General features: G+C 53.5%; 1 protein-coding gene across 11 annotated transcripts in view; it reads right to left on the bottom strand.

The window, feature by feature from the left end:
- The window catches only part of ATP2B2 (ATPase plasma membrane Ca2+ transporting 2), a 372,053-nt gene that overhangs the window by 58,410 nt on the left and 297,463 nt on the right, over positions 1 to 16,180 (bottom strand). For 6 of the 11 annotated variants that reach the window (XM_072785140.1, XM_072785138.1, XM_072785144.1 and 3 more), the window contains 4 exons: positions 15,778 to 15,903; positions 3,107 to 3,232; positions 1,434 to 1,466; positions 202 to 261 (listed from right to left, as the gene is read on the bottom strand). In XM_072785140.1, the coding sequence (XP_072641241.1) occupies positions 202 to 261; positions 1,434 to 1,466; positions 3,107 to 3,232; positions 15,778 to 15,903 (345 nt within the window). The remainder of the gene's footprint in view (positions 1 to 201; positions 262 to 1,433; positions 1,467 to 3,106; positions 3,233 to 15,777; positions 15,904 to 16,180) is intronic. The other 5 variants (XM_072785143.1, XM_072785146.1, XM_072785147.1 and 2 more) reach the window with 2 other exon arrangements.

Raw genomic sequence — 16,180 nt, 5'->3', positions numbered from 1 at the left:
AGTGGGCATGGAGCTGATTCCCCGGTGGTGGCTTCTCTCTTAAGCGCCTGCCCCACATGGGAGGATGACTGTCCCAGAGCTGCCCATGCACATCCAAGATCTGTGCAGTCCAGAACAGGGAGAGGCAAGCCCAGAGTTGGGGGTGGAGGAGAGAGAGATGCCCATCCAACCGAGACCGAGAGCTCGCCATCGGAGACGTACCATTGACTAGGCTGGCATTTGCACTATCTGCAGCATTTGAACCTGCTGCACCATCGGCCGCTGCAGGGGTGGGAGGGATGGAAAATGCAGTGTGTCACAATGGAGAAAAGCAACAATGCAGAACAGCAACAACAATAAAGACATGAACAAACTTGCAGGAAATAACATGACTATATTCTTTAAAAAAAAATCTCCGTTGGAAATCAGGAAACTCAAATTTGGGGGTGGAGGTGAAATGTTCCCATAGAGATGCCATAAAAATCAGGGAAAAAACTCAGACATGGAGGGTCTTTGAAATAAAGCATGGCAGATGATCAATGTGGTTAGGTAGGATGGCACCATTCTGTGCTAAGGTCTGGGCTGATGCACCTGCCTGGCAATGCCCATCAGGCAGGTCCCCACCAGAGAAGCTTCCAGTAGAGGGCAGCTGGCTGCCTGTCAGGGCCAGAGGGACCCATGGCCGAGAGTCATTTCCAAACATTCGACAACCAGTGCAGGACAGGCACCAGCCATTCTGATTGAGTATTTGTCATGACCACCATCGCTGCGTCCCAGAGGAACATCCAGCGGTTGTGGTGACTCAGGATTCAAACCTTCCTTGACTCAGGCCACTGCCCATGGCCACCTCCTCCTTCCTAACCAGCACTCTAAAGATCGCCTTGGTCACCCCTACACGAGATGCCCCATCATTTAATTGGTGACATCAAGCATGTCACACTTTGTGCATGAGACAGAGAAGGTACTGGCAAGTTTCCCTTAGTTTAGAAATTAAAAATGATGTGAGATAGTCAAATTCACTCTGGTTGTTCTTTCCTGGGGTGGGGAAGTGGGTTCTGTGGGAAGGGGAGGGAAGAGACACCAGTGGGTGAGGTGCACATGCTGTGTGGGGAGGGGCGGCCAGGACAGGCTCTGCAGGTTGTGCACAGGACAGCAGGGCTGTGGGGTCACATGGTGGTGAGTGGGGCCCTGCATGCTGGTGTGTGGGGCTGAGGCCAGTGTGGAGATGGTGGTGGTGCCATGTGCATTGGCTGGCAGGGTAAAGCACTGGAAGGGTAGAGGGAGGTGCTGGGTCCTCCGGTGGGCCTGGCAGCACATGGGGGCACAGTGGAGAGTCTGGTGGGTCAGGGAGCCTCCTCCAGCTGTGTGCTGGTGGACTAGGGCCAGGGCTCAGTGCTCAAAGGCTGCTGCTATTTCTAAAGGTCCCATCTACCCTGAGGGGTGTCTTACTGTACCTGGTAGCTGAAGGCCATCCCCCTTCTTCACACCTGTGTGATGATTTTTGAGACATGTTAATGAAGGAGAAGCACATACAGCCTCATCTGCACGTGCACGTGTACGCACATTCACACACACACACACACACACACACACACACACACAGCTGCATGCCTGCAGTCATCCTGAAATGGGGGCCTGCGATTGGCAGGCTCTAAGCAATGTCCCTGGTGGAACTGATGGGATGGGAGTGAAGAGGGGGCCCAGCCCCAGCCATGCTGCTCATGGGGGCTGGAGAAGCTGGGTGGCCCCGTATCTTCCTCTGCTGTGCCCCCCACATCCCACTTCTTCCCTCTACACTGACACCCCCATCACACTGGGGTGCAGGTGTGTGTTCAGTAAAGGACTCTACATGTGCTTTAGGGCAGGAGAGGCCTGTCTTCCTACTGAAATCTTTGAGAACACAGATCTGGCTTCTGTCCCTTACCCAGGCCCCAGGGAGGCCTGGCTCATCTGCTATACCCTGCTCACTGCCCGTATCTGCTCAACTGTCTGCACCCTGGTGCCAGAGCTGGCCACAGTTTCTATGACACTGTGTGGACACTGTCCTGATACCCTCTGGGCCTCTCGATTAGGACTGTGTCCTTAGTTTCAATCTCCGCTGTCTCCTGGTTCTTCTCTCCAGCCTCTGGACTTCCCAGATGACAGCTCAGCTCCACTATTCTTGCTGGTGAGGCTGTCATAATCTTAGGGGGGCCCCTCCAGAAAATGGGGTATTGCCCTTGGGAACACTTAACCTTTGGTTATGACCCAGGCTCTGTGTCTGGTTGGCTGCAGATTGCTGGAGGTAGCAGGGTTGCCCTTAAAACTCAAGCACGGGCCATCTACATTCTCTCTCCTTCCCCTGGACCCCAGATGTTCTGGGTGTGGGGGACCCTCCTCTGGAGCTTGAGGAAGGAGACTGAAGATATCAGAGGGGGCTGACCCTGAGATTGGGCATAGGTGTTGGGTAAGGAGCTGGCCATGCTGGGGACAGGGGTCTGGCCTTTGGGTCTGGGCCTGGCCTGATGGAACTTAGGCTTTTTGTGTCTTCTGAGCATCCCTCCCTCTGCTCTGAGAGGCACTTGTAGCCCAGGCTACTGGCCTGTTGCCCTGAGGGGGAGCCCAAGGAGTAGGAATCTTGTTTCCAAGGTGGAAGGGAAGCTAGAACCCAGGCAAAGTGGTCACTCTGCGGGGGGGGGGTAAGAAAGGGAACCACAAGTTTGGCCACCTTTCCTAGAATCTCCTCTGTCCATATCCGGTCGGAGTCTGGGCTGGGGGAGGGTGGGGGTTGTAGCTCTGCTCTGTGGAGTAGAGAATATGGTAGGAGTGAGCGCAGGTGGGGCTTTCTACTCCATATCAGGGCTGATGATGGGACCAGGTCACACTTGAGGCTGGACACTGAGCCTGGCCTGGGGGGAGGGTCCTCCATGACATGACGGGACAGACAGAGACTGGGACAAGACCCTGGAGATGGAACAGATAGAGTCCTCCTGGCCAAGCAGAGCCTCAAGGATGCAGGAGGCGGCTGTTGGCACAGGGCGTGGACATAAAAGGCACTCAAGAACTATTTTGTTGAGTGAATGAGTAAACAACAAAAAAAAGTGACCCGAAGAGCTCTTCTCCCAGTCTGTGGGGGGGCTGTGCTTACCTTTCTTGTCTTTCTTCTCTTCCTCCTCACCACCAGCCCCCAGCAGGGTGAAGATGATGCCAGTCTGAGAGTTCACACCCACAGCGGTCACTACCATCCGTCCAGAGCCCTCCATCACGTGGGTCCCTGGGGAAGGGGACAAAAGCCAAGTTACCGCTGCTTGAGTTCAAGCCCCCTCCCCCAAGGAGTGCAAGGAACTAGGTCCCAGAAAGCTCCTGGCTCTTTGCCTGCCGAGGCCCTGGGGGGATCCTCTGAGTTCACTTTGGGACAGGGCTGTAATGTGCTACACCTCACTTCTCTGGCCGACCACCTGCTACCTTCTCTTGGAGAGTCACCTCCCCGCTTTGTCCTAGATAGGACTGGACAGGACCACTTATAAAGGGGTCTGCTCCCTCCTAAAGATCTGGGGAAGAACTCCCTCTGTGACCGTGGAAGAGAAGACAACGGCATCTTTATTTCACAAATGCCTAGCCGAAATTTAGCATTTCCACCTGCTATGAATATGGGCACAAACCCCAGGAGTGCTAGTGGCCCACAATGCGATTACATGCATTTCAAATAACACAGGTTCTTTGCCATATGACTTTACAGTTGTTGCGATCATGTTCATCCTGATTTTACAGGCACAGATGTTATTAGCCTACCCGCTGGACCTTGTTATCAGTGTGCTGACAAAGAAGCACCTATATTATTATTTTCACTATTTCAATGTAATTGGCCTCCTTTGTGATCCAATGTTTTCCATTTTATGCGTTTTATTTTTTTAAAGATTTTATTTTCTTATTCTTGAGAGACATACAGAGAGAGGCAGAGACATAGGCAGAAGGAGAAGGGAGCCCATTGCGCGATTCGATCCCAGAGCCCTGGGATCACATGCTGAGCCAAAGGCAGACACTCAACCACTGAGCCTCCCAGGTGCCCCTATTTTAATGCATTTTAAAGCTTTATTCCAAGTAGGGGTGGTACATGATGACACTAGACTTCCCCAGGCTCTATGGTGCAAGAAAACCCCTTTTGCAGAATTTTAGGATTTTCAAACTGGGTTTTAAAGGGCCCTGGAATTCGTTTGAGGGGCAGGAGGGTTGGCCGTGGGGGTGGGGGAGGCCTCTGGTCAGAGTGGCTCCACTTTTATTCCTATTTAGGGTTTCTGTGTCAGCTGCTGTTTGACATGAGAGTCTGGTTGCTACTGTTATAGAGGCCCCTCCAACCTCTGCGTGGGGCTCAGGGGGCAGCTTGTCCAAGATTCACTTGGGGGGGTTTGTGCCAGAGTGAGGATAAAATGCAAAGGTAAATCTGCTGAAAAACGTGCAACATACACACAATGGATTATTATTTGACCTTAAAAGGGAAGGAGATTCTGACACAGGCTACAACATGCATGAGCCTTGAGGACATTATGCTCCGTGAAATATGCCAGATGCAAAAGGCTAATAACTACTGTGGATTCCACTACGTGAGCTCCGCAGAGCAGTAAAATTCACAGGGACAGAGAGCGGAATGGTGGCTATAGGGGCCGGGGAGGGGGGCCTTCGGGGGGTGACTCTTCAATGGCTCTAGAGGTTCGGTTTTGCAGTATGAAGAGTGCTGGAGGTGGACGGTGGTGATGGTGGCACAACAGTGTGAATGTCCATAATGCCAGGGACCTGCATACTTAAGAATGCTTAAAATGGTACATTTTATGTGTTTTTTACTGTGATAAAGAGTTGGGAAAAAACAAACAAACAAACCCGCTGAAGCTACAGCCTCACTGGAGAAACAAGATGAGCCCCTGGGGCAGGGGGGCAGCTGGGACCCAGCCCGGGAAGTGGACGGCCGCTATGGCGATCCACTTCTCGTAGAGACGCAGGCACAGCCAGCCCTCTATCCTCAGGCTGGTGCTGGGGATGCATCACCGTGTCCTAGGGGCTGTCACAGACCCACAGACCACTCACAGAGTCGGCCCACATGGTCTGTAGGGTGTCACCTGCAGTGGTGACAGGCACCCCTGGGGAGACCCCCTAGGCCTGCCAGCAGCCCCTCTATTTAGTAAAGAATCCAGGTAAGTGAATTTGCACCTTTAGGCACCCACTTTTTAAAAAAATTTAAATTTAAATGTTCTTCACCCCGGATAGAAATGTGTTTCCTTCTCCAACAAAGAGGGAAGCATCTCAGGCCATCCTCAGGCTGCACAGGAGGAACCAGACTGGGGCTGAGGGCCTTCATGACTTGCCTCTTCTTCTTTTTTTTTTAAAGATTTTATTTATTTATTTGAGTGAGAGAGAGCACGAGAGTACGAGCAGGGGGAGGGGAGGGGCAGAGGGAGATGGAGAAGCAAACTCCTCACTGAGCAGGGAGCCCGATGTGGGGCTCGATCCCAGGACCTTGGGGTCATGACCTGAGCTGAAAGCAGATGCTTAACCAAATGAACCACCCAGCACCCTGATGACTTGCTTCTTGAACCCAATTCTGCTTTCTTACAGTTTTCCTTCTTTTCCCTCCAGAGTAATGGCCACTTCTCCCTGTTTTCAGGGTAACTTGTATCTAGCAAGTCTTCTCTCTGTTTTCCAGTTTGCTTCAGACTTGAAGTCTTGGTCAATAATTCAGAATTGTATCTCAACGCACTTTCCTCAAGCAAACAATCTATTTTCAATTTTCAAAAGGTTTTACCCTCTCCTCCTTTTTTGTTCTACCACTTGAGTGATAGCCTGTGGGTGCATGTGTGAGTGCCTAGTGTATGCATGTGTATGTGTGCTCATGCGTGTGTGTGTGTTCTAGCCCCTTACCCTCTAAGATCTCATGATTGCAACATGCTTTACAGACAGATGGACACTCTCCAGGGAGTTCCTTCCTGGCGGGTAAAGGTTGGTCTATCTGTGTGTACATGGGTAAGCCAAGTCATAAAGGCTCCCAGAGTGGGCACGAAGCCTGGTGAGCTGGAACAAGAACCCAGATGTTCAGATGGCTCCTTGTTTGTTCCCAGGATGGAAAGACAGTGCTCTTTTGTCTCTGGGCAGGGAATGGTGGGGACCACAGGATGACCTCCGACACTGACTGCAGGTGGAGCAGCCCACGTACACCCTGGAGCCCATCTACTTGCCCACGGGGCACAAACTGGGAGAACCAGGCCCACAGACAGGACCTTGGTAATTATAACTTGCTGACAAGATTTCTCATGCACTGGCTCAGCTTGTGTGGGGTGGGTACTTTTAACTCTCGGTTATATTAGAGAGATGAGGAGCCTGGGACCCGAAGAAGTCATGTGTATGTGGGGTGTCCCAGGTCTTTCAGGGTGAGGAACACTCTGTGCTGATTCAAAGCGCAGACGGCAGTGGCCAGAGCTGACCCCTGCAGGACACCTCCTGTGTGCCAGGCATCGAGCTAAACCCTTCACACACTGTCATCTCATTAGTCCTCACCCTGGCCCTGGCTTTACAGGGAAAAGTGGTTTGCCCAGGGTTACTGGCTGGTGTGGGTGACTCTCCCCTGTCTCTTTGTCACATACCAGGCCCCACCTCAGGAAGCCTGGCCCTCACACCCTGGTCTCAAACACATTCTGAAAAAATCTGCTCTGTTTGGGTGGTTATGTGGAGGCTGGTCTCCAACTCCCTAGCCCTGAGCAGGATGGAAAAATACACAGGGGGCCAATTTCCACGCAAGATAATCAGACCCAAATCACCTTCTAATCTAATCGCTCCCATCACAGCAGGGAGCAGGAGGCAGAGGGGAGGGAGGAGGAAGCCAAGGAGGCAGCCTCTGGCCACAGTGTGGGACATGGGGACACGGGGACACGGGGTGAAGGTACAGCACATGCCTTGCTCAGCCTTAGATGAGTCCTCCAGGCCCCAGCACTAGATGGGTGTGGGGTTTGGGGGCATCACACCCCCTCTGTGCCCCAGCAGTGCCCCCTTGCCCCTGGCCATGGCTCTAATCACTGTCCCCCAGCCCAGACACTCGGTAGCATCTCCAAAGTCCAAATACCTTTTAGCACATCCTTGGTGAGACCCCAGCCTGACCTCCTACTCTGTAGGAGCACACAGCTCACTAAAGATCTGTGTTTAGTCCTTCACCTTTGCTCACATGGTTATCCCCTCCTGAGTGTCCTTTTCCCTGCTCTGGCCCCAAACCTCCTCTTCTAGGCTGGGGATGAAGGGTCCTCGTAGGTGGCCTTTCTTTTTTTTTTTTTAAAGATTTTATTTATTTATTCATGAAACACACACACACACACACACACACACACACACACACACACACACAGAAGCAGAGACACAGGCAGAGGGAGAAGCAGGCTCTACGCTGGGAGCCCGATGTGGGACTTGATCCTGGGTACCCAGGATCACACCCTGGGCCAAAGGTGGCGCTAAACCACTGAGCCACCCAGGGATTCCCCGTAGGTGGCCTTTCTTGATCTCCACCAGGGGACTTCATCTCCTCTGATCTGCCCCCCACCCCGCAGTTTCCCCTGGGGGTGCTTCCAGGCCTGGCTATCCCCCCAGACTGTGAGTTTCTTGAGGGTAGGTTCTGAGTGTGAGTCTCCCCTTAGCAGGCCCAGCTTGTAGGTGGAACTCCAGCACATTTTTTTAAACTGCTACTTCTTTTCTTGGTATTTTCTCTAGTGGGTACGTTTGACATTTAGGGTGGAGAATCTCCACATGCCTCATAAGCCATCTTTATGGTTTTACAAAGGGTCAGATTCATCCCAGGCTTGCACTCTTCCCCACCCCATCCTGGGCTGTCCCTTCCCCCTCCCGGGACCTCAGAGCCTGCTGCCCCTCCTATTGGAGGAAGAACTGAATGCACCAGGTCACCCCTGCTGCAATCGCACCCCAACTTCAGAATACCTCTCAAGGGGTGATGTTTGACCCTAAGGGCTGCAGCTCTAATGGTAGAACCAATTCAAGGTTGATTGACTAAACCTCCCAAAGGAAAACTATAGAGTCTCTGGGTTGCGCCAGAGGTGAGAACCCTTCAGGTGTGAGGGGGCCCTCAGAGGGTCTTGCACCAAGACCTCGATGTCCATGGTCCCTTGGCACCATCCTGGAGCCTCCACCTGGTCCAATCTCGTGAGCCCCTCAGAATACACGAGCACAGGGGGCGGGTAGATGGACAGTGCTCTGGGCCGAGGGGTGGGTGGAACCCGGGAACCAGTCTGGTGTCTGCTTCGGATTTGCTGTGCGACCCGAGGCCAGCCCTCTCCTCTCTGGCCTGCAGTCTGTCCTCTGTAAAACAGGGAGTTCTAACTTACGTCATCATCTCTCAGCGATGAAGTCTAGGCAGCGAGGGTCCCAAAGAGACAGGGTCACTCCTGGGTGGGGTAGGGCACCCGCCATGAAAACACTGCATCTCGGGAGTTTGGATCTTGGTTCAGATGGGGCCAGTAGAGGCCTGTGCGGTCAGAGTGACTGGGTGTGACGTCTGTGGCCTGGGGCCACACTCGTTCACTTGATAGATGTGGCGGGATGCCAACGGGGTGCCAGGCTCTGGGGCCCAACGGGAGGTCCCGGCCCTCCAGGAGCTCTCAGTGTAGTTGGGGCCGAGGAGAGCAGACAGGAGCATGGATCACCACCACCACAAGAGACCCAGGGCCCAGTGGACTGGCAGGGGGCACAGCCCAGGCAAAGGTGAGGAGGTGGGACAGTGTGATGGTGGCAGATACGCTGGGCCGAAGCTCAGGGGCGTGACGGGAGGAGCAGGAGAGAAGCTGGGCCGTGGAATGGAGAGCTGAGTGGAGGGCTGCAGAGTTGGGTCTTGGTGTTCAATGGGGGAGACACGGGAAGTATTTCTGGGTCAGGGAGGGAGAGCATTAATATTTAGTGAGTGGGTCCCTTGTGCCAAGTGCTCTCTGAGCTACTTCTTCCATGTGGTGGTCATTATCACCCTGTGGGTGACCATCGTCACTCCCATTTCACAGACGGGGAAGCAGCCCAGGGAGGTCATCCCTGCATCCAGCCTGGGGGGGTGGAGCCGGGGTGGACTGGGGGTGTGGCACCAGTTCTTTCCACCTTGCTGGGAGGGTTTGTGGGCAAAGCTGGAGGCAGAGCTGTTTGGGACCACCCTGAGGAGCGAGATGGAGGCAGGAGAACAGACGGGGAGCTGCGTCAGCCACCCAGCAGCCATCCATCCAGGACAAGAGAAAGGCGCTCGGGCCCAGGGAACCCTGTGGTTCCCACCAACCAGATGGCATGTCCTGTCCCACCTGAACCTTCATCTCCTCCCCACACAGGGAGTTCCGTGGCTTTTGATCTGGCAGCGGAGGTTGGGTCAGGACCTTCTTAACTGCTGGCTCAAGGGCCATCTCTGCCTTGGACTGGCTCTGAGGAGCAGGAGGTGGTCCCCACCTGGTCCAGATGTTGGCTGTCTCGGGCCCAAGGCCCCATGCCGCAGCATGTGGGGTACACTGAGCTGCCGGTGGCAGAGCTGGAGGGGCCTGATTTTACAGAATGGGGCTTCTGAGCCCAGAGAGGGCTGCCTGAGGTTGCATAGTATACACGAGGCACAGGTTGGGGCTTGAACCTAGGCTCCTTGCTCTCCTGGTTTTGACTTCACAGGCCTCTTTCTGGACAGGAGAGGGGAGAGGTCATACTTCCTAAAAGGTCTCTTTCTGGGGTTAGAAATGTGAAGAAGGGCTAAAGATCTGGAAATTCTTATCTGCCTCCAGGCACAAGCACCAAGCAAAGCCAACGCAGTTCTCAGCCCAGGAGCGGTTCCCTCATCATTATTGTTATCAACACAGTTAATAACAGTAATAACACATGCTTGCAGAGCACCAGACAGTTGGCAAAGCATTTCAGCACCCACAAGCCTGTCCCCCTCACAACAGCCCTGTGAGGTAGGTTTGGTGCAAGTACGACCCCAAGCCCCTCCCCTCCCCGTGGCCTCTCTGGCTTAGAGAGGTCGAGTGGTGGCCCAGGGTCACACAGCTGTGAGTGGTAGAGCCGGAACTTGAACCCGTGCTCTATCCACTACACCCCGCTGCCTCTCATGGAGAAGAGGCAGGGTAGTGTAATGGAGAGAGCGCGGGCCGAGCGGCAGACTGGGCCTTCCTGCAGTCACGGTGTCGTCCTAGGCTCCCTGGAGGCGGCGGCAGTGGTGGCAGGTCCGGCTCTCCGTGCCTGGCCTTCCGCTTGGCAGGCAGGGCGGGCAGCAGGCCGGAGAGGGTCTGCCGATGTCCTGTGCAACTTCGTGCTGTTAATGCTCTGGTTTGAGGGGGGATGGAGGTGGGTGGGGGGGTCCTGCTGGGGGCTGAGCCAATGGGCCTACTGGAGCTAGGCTTTCCTGCTTTTGGGGACAACCCCCACCCTGGCCCCTTGGCTCCACCTAGATGGTGCTTAGTCATTGGGAAACCAATGGAATTTACTATAAATGCTCCAAACAGGCCTTGCTGCTGGGATGCAAAGTCATAGGGTTCTCAGAGGCCAGCGTGCACTTGGAGGCTGTAGGAAGAGCTTGGGGTTGGGAGGCTGGAGGGCTGGGGTCTCACTCTGACCCTGTCTTATGGGGCGCTTTACACTCTTGCTCTGGGTCTCAATTTCCCCAGCTGCAAATTGAGACCAGGCCAGGGTTCTCTAGGGATCTGCAAATCTCCTGGAAGGCTGCAAAGTCACCAGTCTGGGCATTTATTTCTCATAAGAGGGGGATCACTGCTTCCATGGGATTCTCACAGGGATTCAGGACCCAGGGGCATTAGGCAGCGTTGGTCTTAATGAAAGGAAGCTGTTGCATTAAAGGAGGTTAAAAGGGGTAGGACATGTAGATGCCATATGGCCAGGAGGACACTGTGGGGACAATCGATGGACATGAATACGTACAGAACCTTCTGGTAACAGTATTGCATCAACTTTGTGTTTCCTGCCTTGCTAACTGTCACACATGAGCTTATCCTTTTCTTAGGAGATGCACCTGCAGTGTCAGAGGGCAAAGGGCCATCACGACTGCATGACAGAGTGTGGCTCCTGAGAACAAATGGGGCAAAATGGTAACAATGGCTGAATCTGAAGGAAGGGCATTCAGGCATTCTTTGTATAAGTCCTGCAACTTTTCTGAAAGTTTGAAATTATCTTCAAGTAGAAAACTTAAGAAAAAAAAAAAAAAAAAAAGGCCCCGGTGGTCAGAGTTTGTACTCTAGGGTTCACCCATATGTTTCTTGATCCACAGAGGCTTTTAAAAAAATGGGAATTTCCTGCCAACAGTTAAACATGCAAATATGGGTTGGTCCTAGATTTGGAGATGGTCCATGCAAATCTGGGTTCAGGCTCCCCTTGCACAGTGAACATGGCAGCCGTACCAGGGCTAGGGCACCTCTGCGGGCAGCAGTGAGAAGCAGTCACTCTTGGTTTGGTGCCCATGCTCTCCCTGCCCGACCCTGTGCATATGGGGCCTTGTGACTCCTGAACGTTGTCCTCTGGCTGGCCGGAGGCTACCTCTGTCATGGGCCTGTGTCTCCCTATCCATCCTAGGAGATGAGCTCCAGGCTTCTTGGCTTTTCTTTATGCCTTCAGCACTGGGGACCCCTGAGTCTTTCTGAAGGCTGGTCTGTCCCCATTTGTCAGACAGGGAGACTGAGGACTGGAGGGGCAGAGGTCACAGCTGGAGCCAACAGAGGTCTGGAACCTGGGTGTTCTGCTTCCAAATGCTATGCTTGTTCCACATGGCACCTCACAGCAGTACCATTTACAAAGGACGGCACATGCATCCACGCATGTGGTCCCCACAACAGCCCTGTGGGGTAGGCGGGAGGAAGGGCCCCCCAGCGACTCCCCAATGGCACAGACATCGGCATGGGGGCTAATGGACCTGTCCGGGGCTCCAGGCTGGGCATGGCTGGGCCAGCTGACCCAGCACCAGAGTGTTCTCTGCCTTCCTGTAGGCTAAACCAGTGTGTCAGACACCACGAGGGGGTTCCTGAACCACCATGAGGTCCATGCAGGTCCCCCTAGCCAGGTCCCTCTGTCTCTCCCGGGGATCCTTCATATGGAAGGCCCAGCAAGCCCTCCCAGCACAGGGAAAGCATCTGAGGTGTCCGTCATGCCCAGAAACGAGCATCCAGAGGGTAGTCATCCAGAGTTCATAGCACCAGGGAAGAGAACAATCAGGGGAAATGCCCTGGAGGAAGTAGGCTCATGCAGGCTGAAGGTGGGGAGGAGGTGGGGGAGAGCTCAGAGAGCAGGAGAGGGGAAAGGTTCAAGATGAGAGAAGAGAGGGGCAAACAGACGCTTTGACACAACCTCATGAGCTGGGGTCACCTTGTTTGACAAGCGAGGAAGTAGAGGCACAGACAGGGTAAGAAGCTTGTCCAGGGTCTTCCAGCAAATGACAGCAGTAGGGATTTGAACCCAGACCTTTCACCCCCCAGGTCCGGGGTCCATCTGAGGAACGCGGAGGGGAACCAACCTGCTGTGGGCACCCACCTGGCAGCACTGGGCCAGGTAGGGGCTTCACCTACACCATATACCAGAGCAGCCCTACTGTCCTCACAGGTCAAGACAAGGGGCATAAAAGCCCAGGGCCACAGAGTGAGTTCATTCCAAAGCCCAGATCTGCCTCAGTCCAGCCCAACCCAGCCTTTTCTACAATAGCCTCGCCTCCTTCCTCTCTCTGACAGACAATGCTTGAGCCCCAGGGAAGAAGCTGGCCATGACCTCACGGTAGCTTCACACTCAGGGCTCCCCGCTGCTGCACAGGTCTGGGTGAGAGGATCCATGTAGAAATCACAAGTGTGATGGCATCTGTCCGTCTGTACAGGGCCAAGGATGGATGGGCCCACACAATGAGACCATTAGATCTCTGTGGGAGGCAGGGCTAGATGAATTTTACTCCTTAATTTATCTGAGATGGTGTGCACTGAGCAAAATCAGTCAGCATCATGGCGCTGTGCTCCAATGGGCCAAGCACGGTGTGGGTGTCATGGGTGAAATGTGAGTCCCAAGCCATCTGGGGGGTGACTGCCCAATGCCAGGGGTGGGCAGAGAAGGCTTCTTGGAGGAGGTGAGGCCAGAGCAAAGGGACAGGAGTTAAATGTGTAGCCAGGAAAGGGAGAGGGCCATCTAGGAAGAGGGAGCACCTCAGCAGGGGATGGCAAAGTGACCAGGGCAAGTGTGTGTGCAGCAGAGGTACAGGCTGAGGGTGAGTGTGATGGACCTGTGACTTGCGTGCCTAGGAGGGCACTGAATGCAGTGGCTGTTCAGTGCCTGGGCCTACTCTATCACTCCCCCAGCACCCCACAGCCTGTGGAAGCCCTGCTCACACACAGTCAGTAACCAGGAACTCACTACTTTTCAGGCAGCCTCTTTTGTCCTAGAATGGTTCTGACATACAGAATTCTTCTCTTTCCAATTACACTGCCTTCTGTTGGGCTGGCTACACCTCCTTCTCTGCCCACCCTTCCTTCCTCTCCCCGTGAACCTGGCCTAAGCCACTTGCCCCTCCCAGTTTCTGAACACCAGCTCACAGTTCACAGCCAGGGGTCACTTTCTTCAGCCTAGCTCACCCTGCACTCTGGTGAGCTTGGTGGGTCCTGCCTCTTGCTTTCTTTTTGCCACCCTCCCTGCACTCATGGTCTCCGCAAAGGTAATGGGCACACTTTCCATAATGAAACAGGATGGAGCTCTAGGGAAGGCAACTGGATTACCAGCAGTTCAAGAATCAGCAAAAACCCATCAGAATCTCCTGGCCTCTAGTGCATCCTGCCCTATCTTGCCCACAGGGACATCGCAGGAGACCTTGGCTGCCCTCTCCTGACATCCAGAGGCCCAGGGTCTACACTATTTACCTGGGCTTCCAGCTAGTAGTACAGGTGAAAACCAAAAAAGTTGGTGTTCCCTTCCATCTCTGCCCAGTCTAAGTCTTTTCCAGAGTGTCCCTGCACCTGTGCCCATCTCCTTGGCTGGTTTATGATACAAATCAGTGATTCTGAACATTTTTTTCCCCTCAGCCTCCTGCAAGGTAACAACTACGCTCTTCTCCCTTCTCTAAACTGTATGGAACCTTTGTCATCCATCCATTTAGGCTTAGTGCCTCCACCTGACTTCCAGTGATCCAGACGACTGAGTAGGCTACTTCTCCCAGGGATGATAGCCTCTCTGCCAACCACTTCAGCTCAGAGGTCAGAACCAGGGCCATAGGGCCATGTCCATTTACATAACCCTTATGTGGCCCTAAGTTCCAAGAAGGCATTTGAAGCTTCCTATGATCCCTTGGGCCCCAGGGCCTTTGCACTTGCTGTCCCTTCACCTAGAATGTTCTTTCTTCTCATTGTGCTGGTTTCAGCTCAAATGTAACCTCCTCAGACAGGCCTTCCCTGACCACCATGATTCCTGTTCCCTTCCTCAGAGTCTCTATTTCATTACAATGGTATAATGTCTTCATCCATCCTACTCTGCAGACCCGTTGATCATTCTCTTTGTATTGCGAGGACATCCCATATTCCTTCAGAACTCTGTGTCTTTGCACACGTTTGCCTCAGCTAAGAGGCCCTTGTCCACAGCTCTGGTAAGCTCCTACTTGCCCTTTAAAACCCAGCTCAATTCCACTTGGAGTAGTTCTGTTCCTTTCTTGGCTTTCTCCCATCTTCCTTGCTCCTCTACTGTGGAATTAGCTGTTTGTTCAAAGGTCTGTTCCCAGCCTCTGTGGGCTGGGGGCTCTTTGGGCAAGGGAAGGCTCTGAATCATCATGGGTTCAGTGCTCAGCGCTGGACCTGGACCAGAGCAGATGCCTGGAGGACGTTTGCTGAGGAGTGCTGGACAAGGAGGCCCTTTGTGTGTCCCTGTTAAGGGGGTGTCTCATTCAGCTGGGGCCTCACCTCTGCAAGGTCTTTCCACCTCTTCTCTTACCCCCTGCAGCAGCCAGAGTGAGATTTTAAGAATGTAAATGTGATCAGTTCCCTGTTTAAAACTATTTCAGATGATCCTCAACACACTTAGAAAATTTCTGAATTCCTGACTATGGCCCATGAGACCTGACATCTGGGCCCTCCACCCTCTCCATCCTGCTCACAATCTTCCTGCTTCAGGGCCTTTACACTTGCTGTTCTCTCTGCCTGGTATACTTTCTCCCCACAAAGTTACAAAGCCAGCTCTTTCTTATCATTCACCACTCAGCTCAAACACGGCCTCCCCTGACCTCCCCCACCACCTACCTCCCATCATTGATTTATTTTCATCATACGCCTACCACCCTCTGGAGTCTTCGCAATGTCTGCCTCTTCTCATCACACCACAAGCTTCTCCAGGCAGGGGTCTCATCAGCCTCACTCATTGCTATATCTCTAGCACCCAGCCCAGTGCCTGGCACGTGGTAGGTTGGTATTTTAGTATTTTGGAAAACTTTTCAAAATAATCATCACCCTACTGATGCTTTCCTGTCCCTCACAAGAATAGGCTTTGGTGTCTCACTTTCCAGAAGACCAAGTCACTAGGAAGTAAGTTCTGTGAGGTCAGGGATTCTTTGTTGATTTTATTTACTGTACTACCTCTAGGGCCTAGAGCAGTGCTGAGTGCATGGTAGGCTCAGAGTATGTTTGTTGGGGGAAAGAGAGGCAGTTGTCATTTGGGGCTGAGCTGGCTGGAGATCTGGAGCCAAGAACAATGTCTCTGAGAACTTCCAGCCCCATGAAGGGGACACGGGTGCCCCCCCCCACCCCGCAGCACAGAAGTAGGAACTGGCAATGGGACTGAGCCCACTGTTGGGCCACATCTCACCTGACAGCAGCATGGGGTCCTTGTCCACGGACTTGCGCACCTGGTCAGACTCCCCTGTCAGGGAGCTTTCATCAATCTTGAGGTCATTGCCCTGAATGAATAGGCCGTCGGCAGGGAGGAGGTCACCTGGTAGGAGGAAGGGCAATAGAGTCAGCAGGATCTCAGGTGGCTGGAGGGTCTTGGAACATTCCTTTAAAGGTATGATTGCAAGGTTAAGTTCACTACTGGGGGACTGGCTGCCTAGAGGTCTCAGGGTGTGGCAACCAAGATGGCACCCATCACAGGTCAATATGCGTCTAAAGACTGGAGCCAAGGTGAATTGCACAAGGCCTGGAGGACTGAGGCTGGGCCCAAGAACAATCCTAGTTCAAGTGGGTATGTGTTTCCATTAATAAAATGCTCT

This window comes from Canis lupus, chromosome 19 (genome assembly GCF_048164855.1).
Source record: "Canis lupus baileyi chromosome 19, mCanLup2.hap1, whole genome shotgun sequence".
Classification (NCBI taxonomy): domain Eukaryota; kingdom Metazoa; phylum Chordata; class Mammalia; order Carnivora; family Canidae; genus Canis; species Canis lupus.
This window is presented reverse-complemented; position numbering and strand designations above follow the sequence as displayed.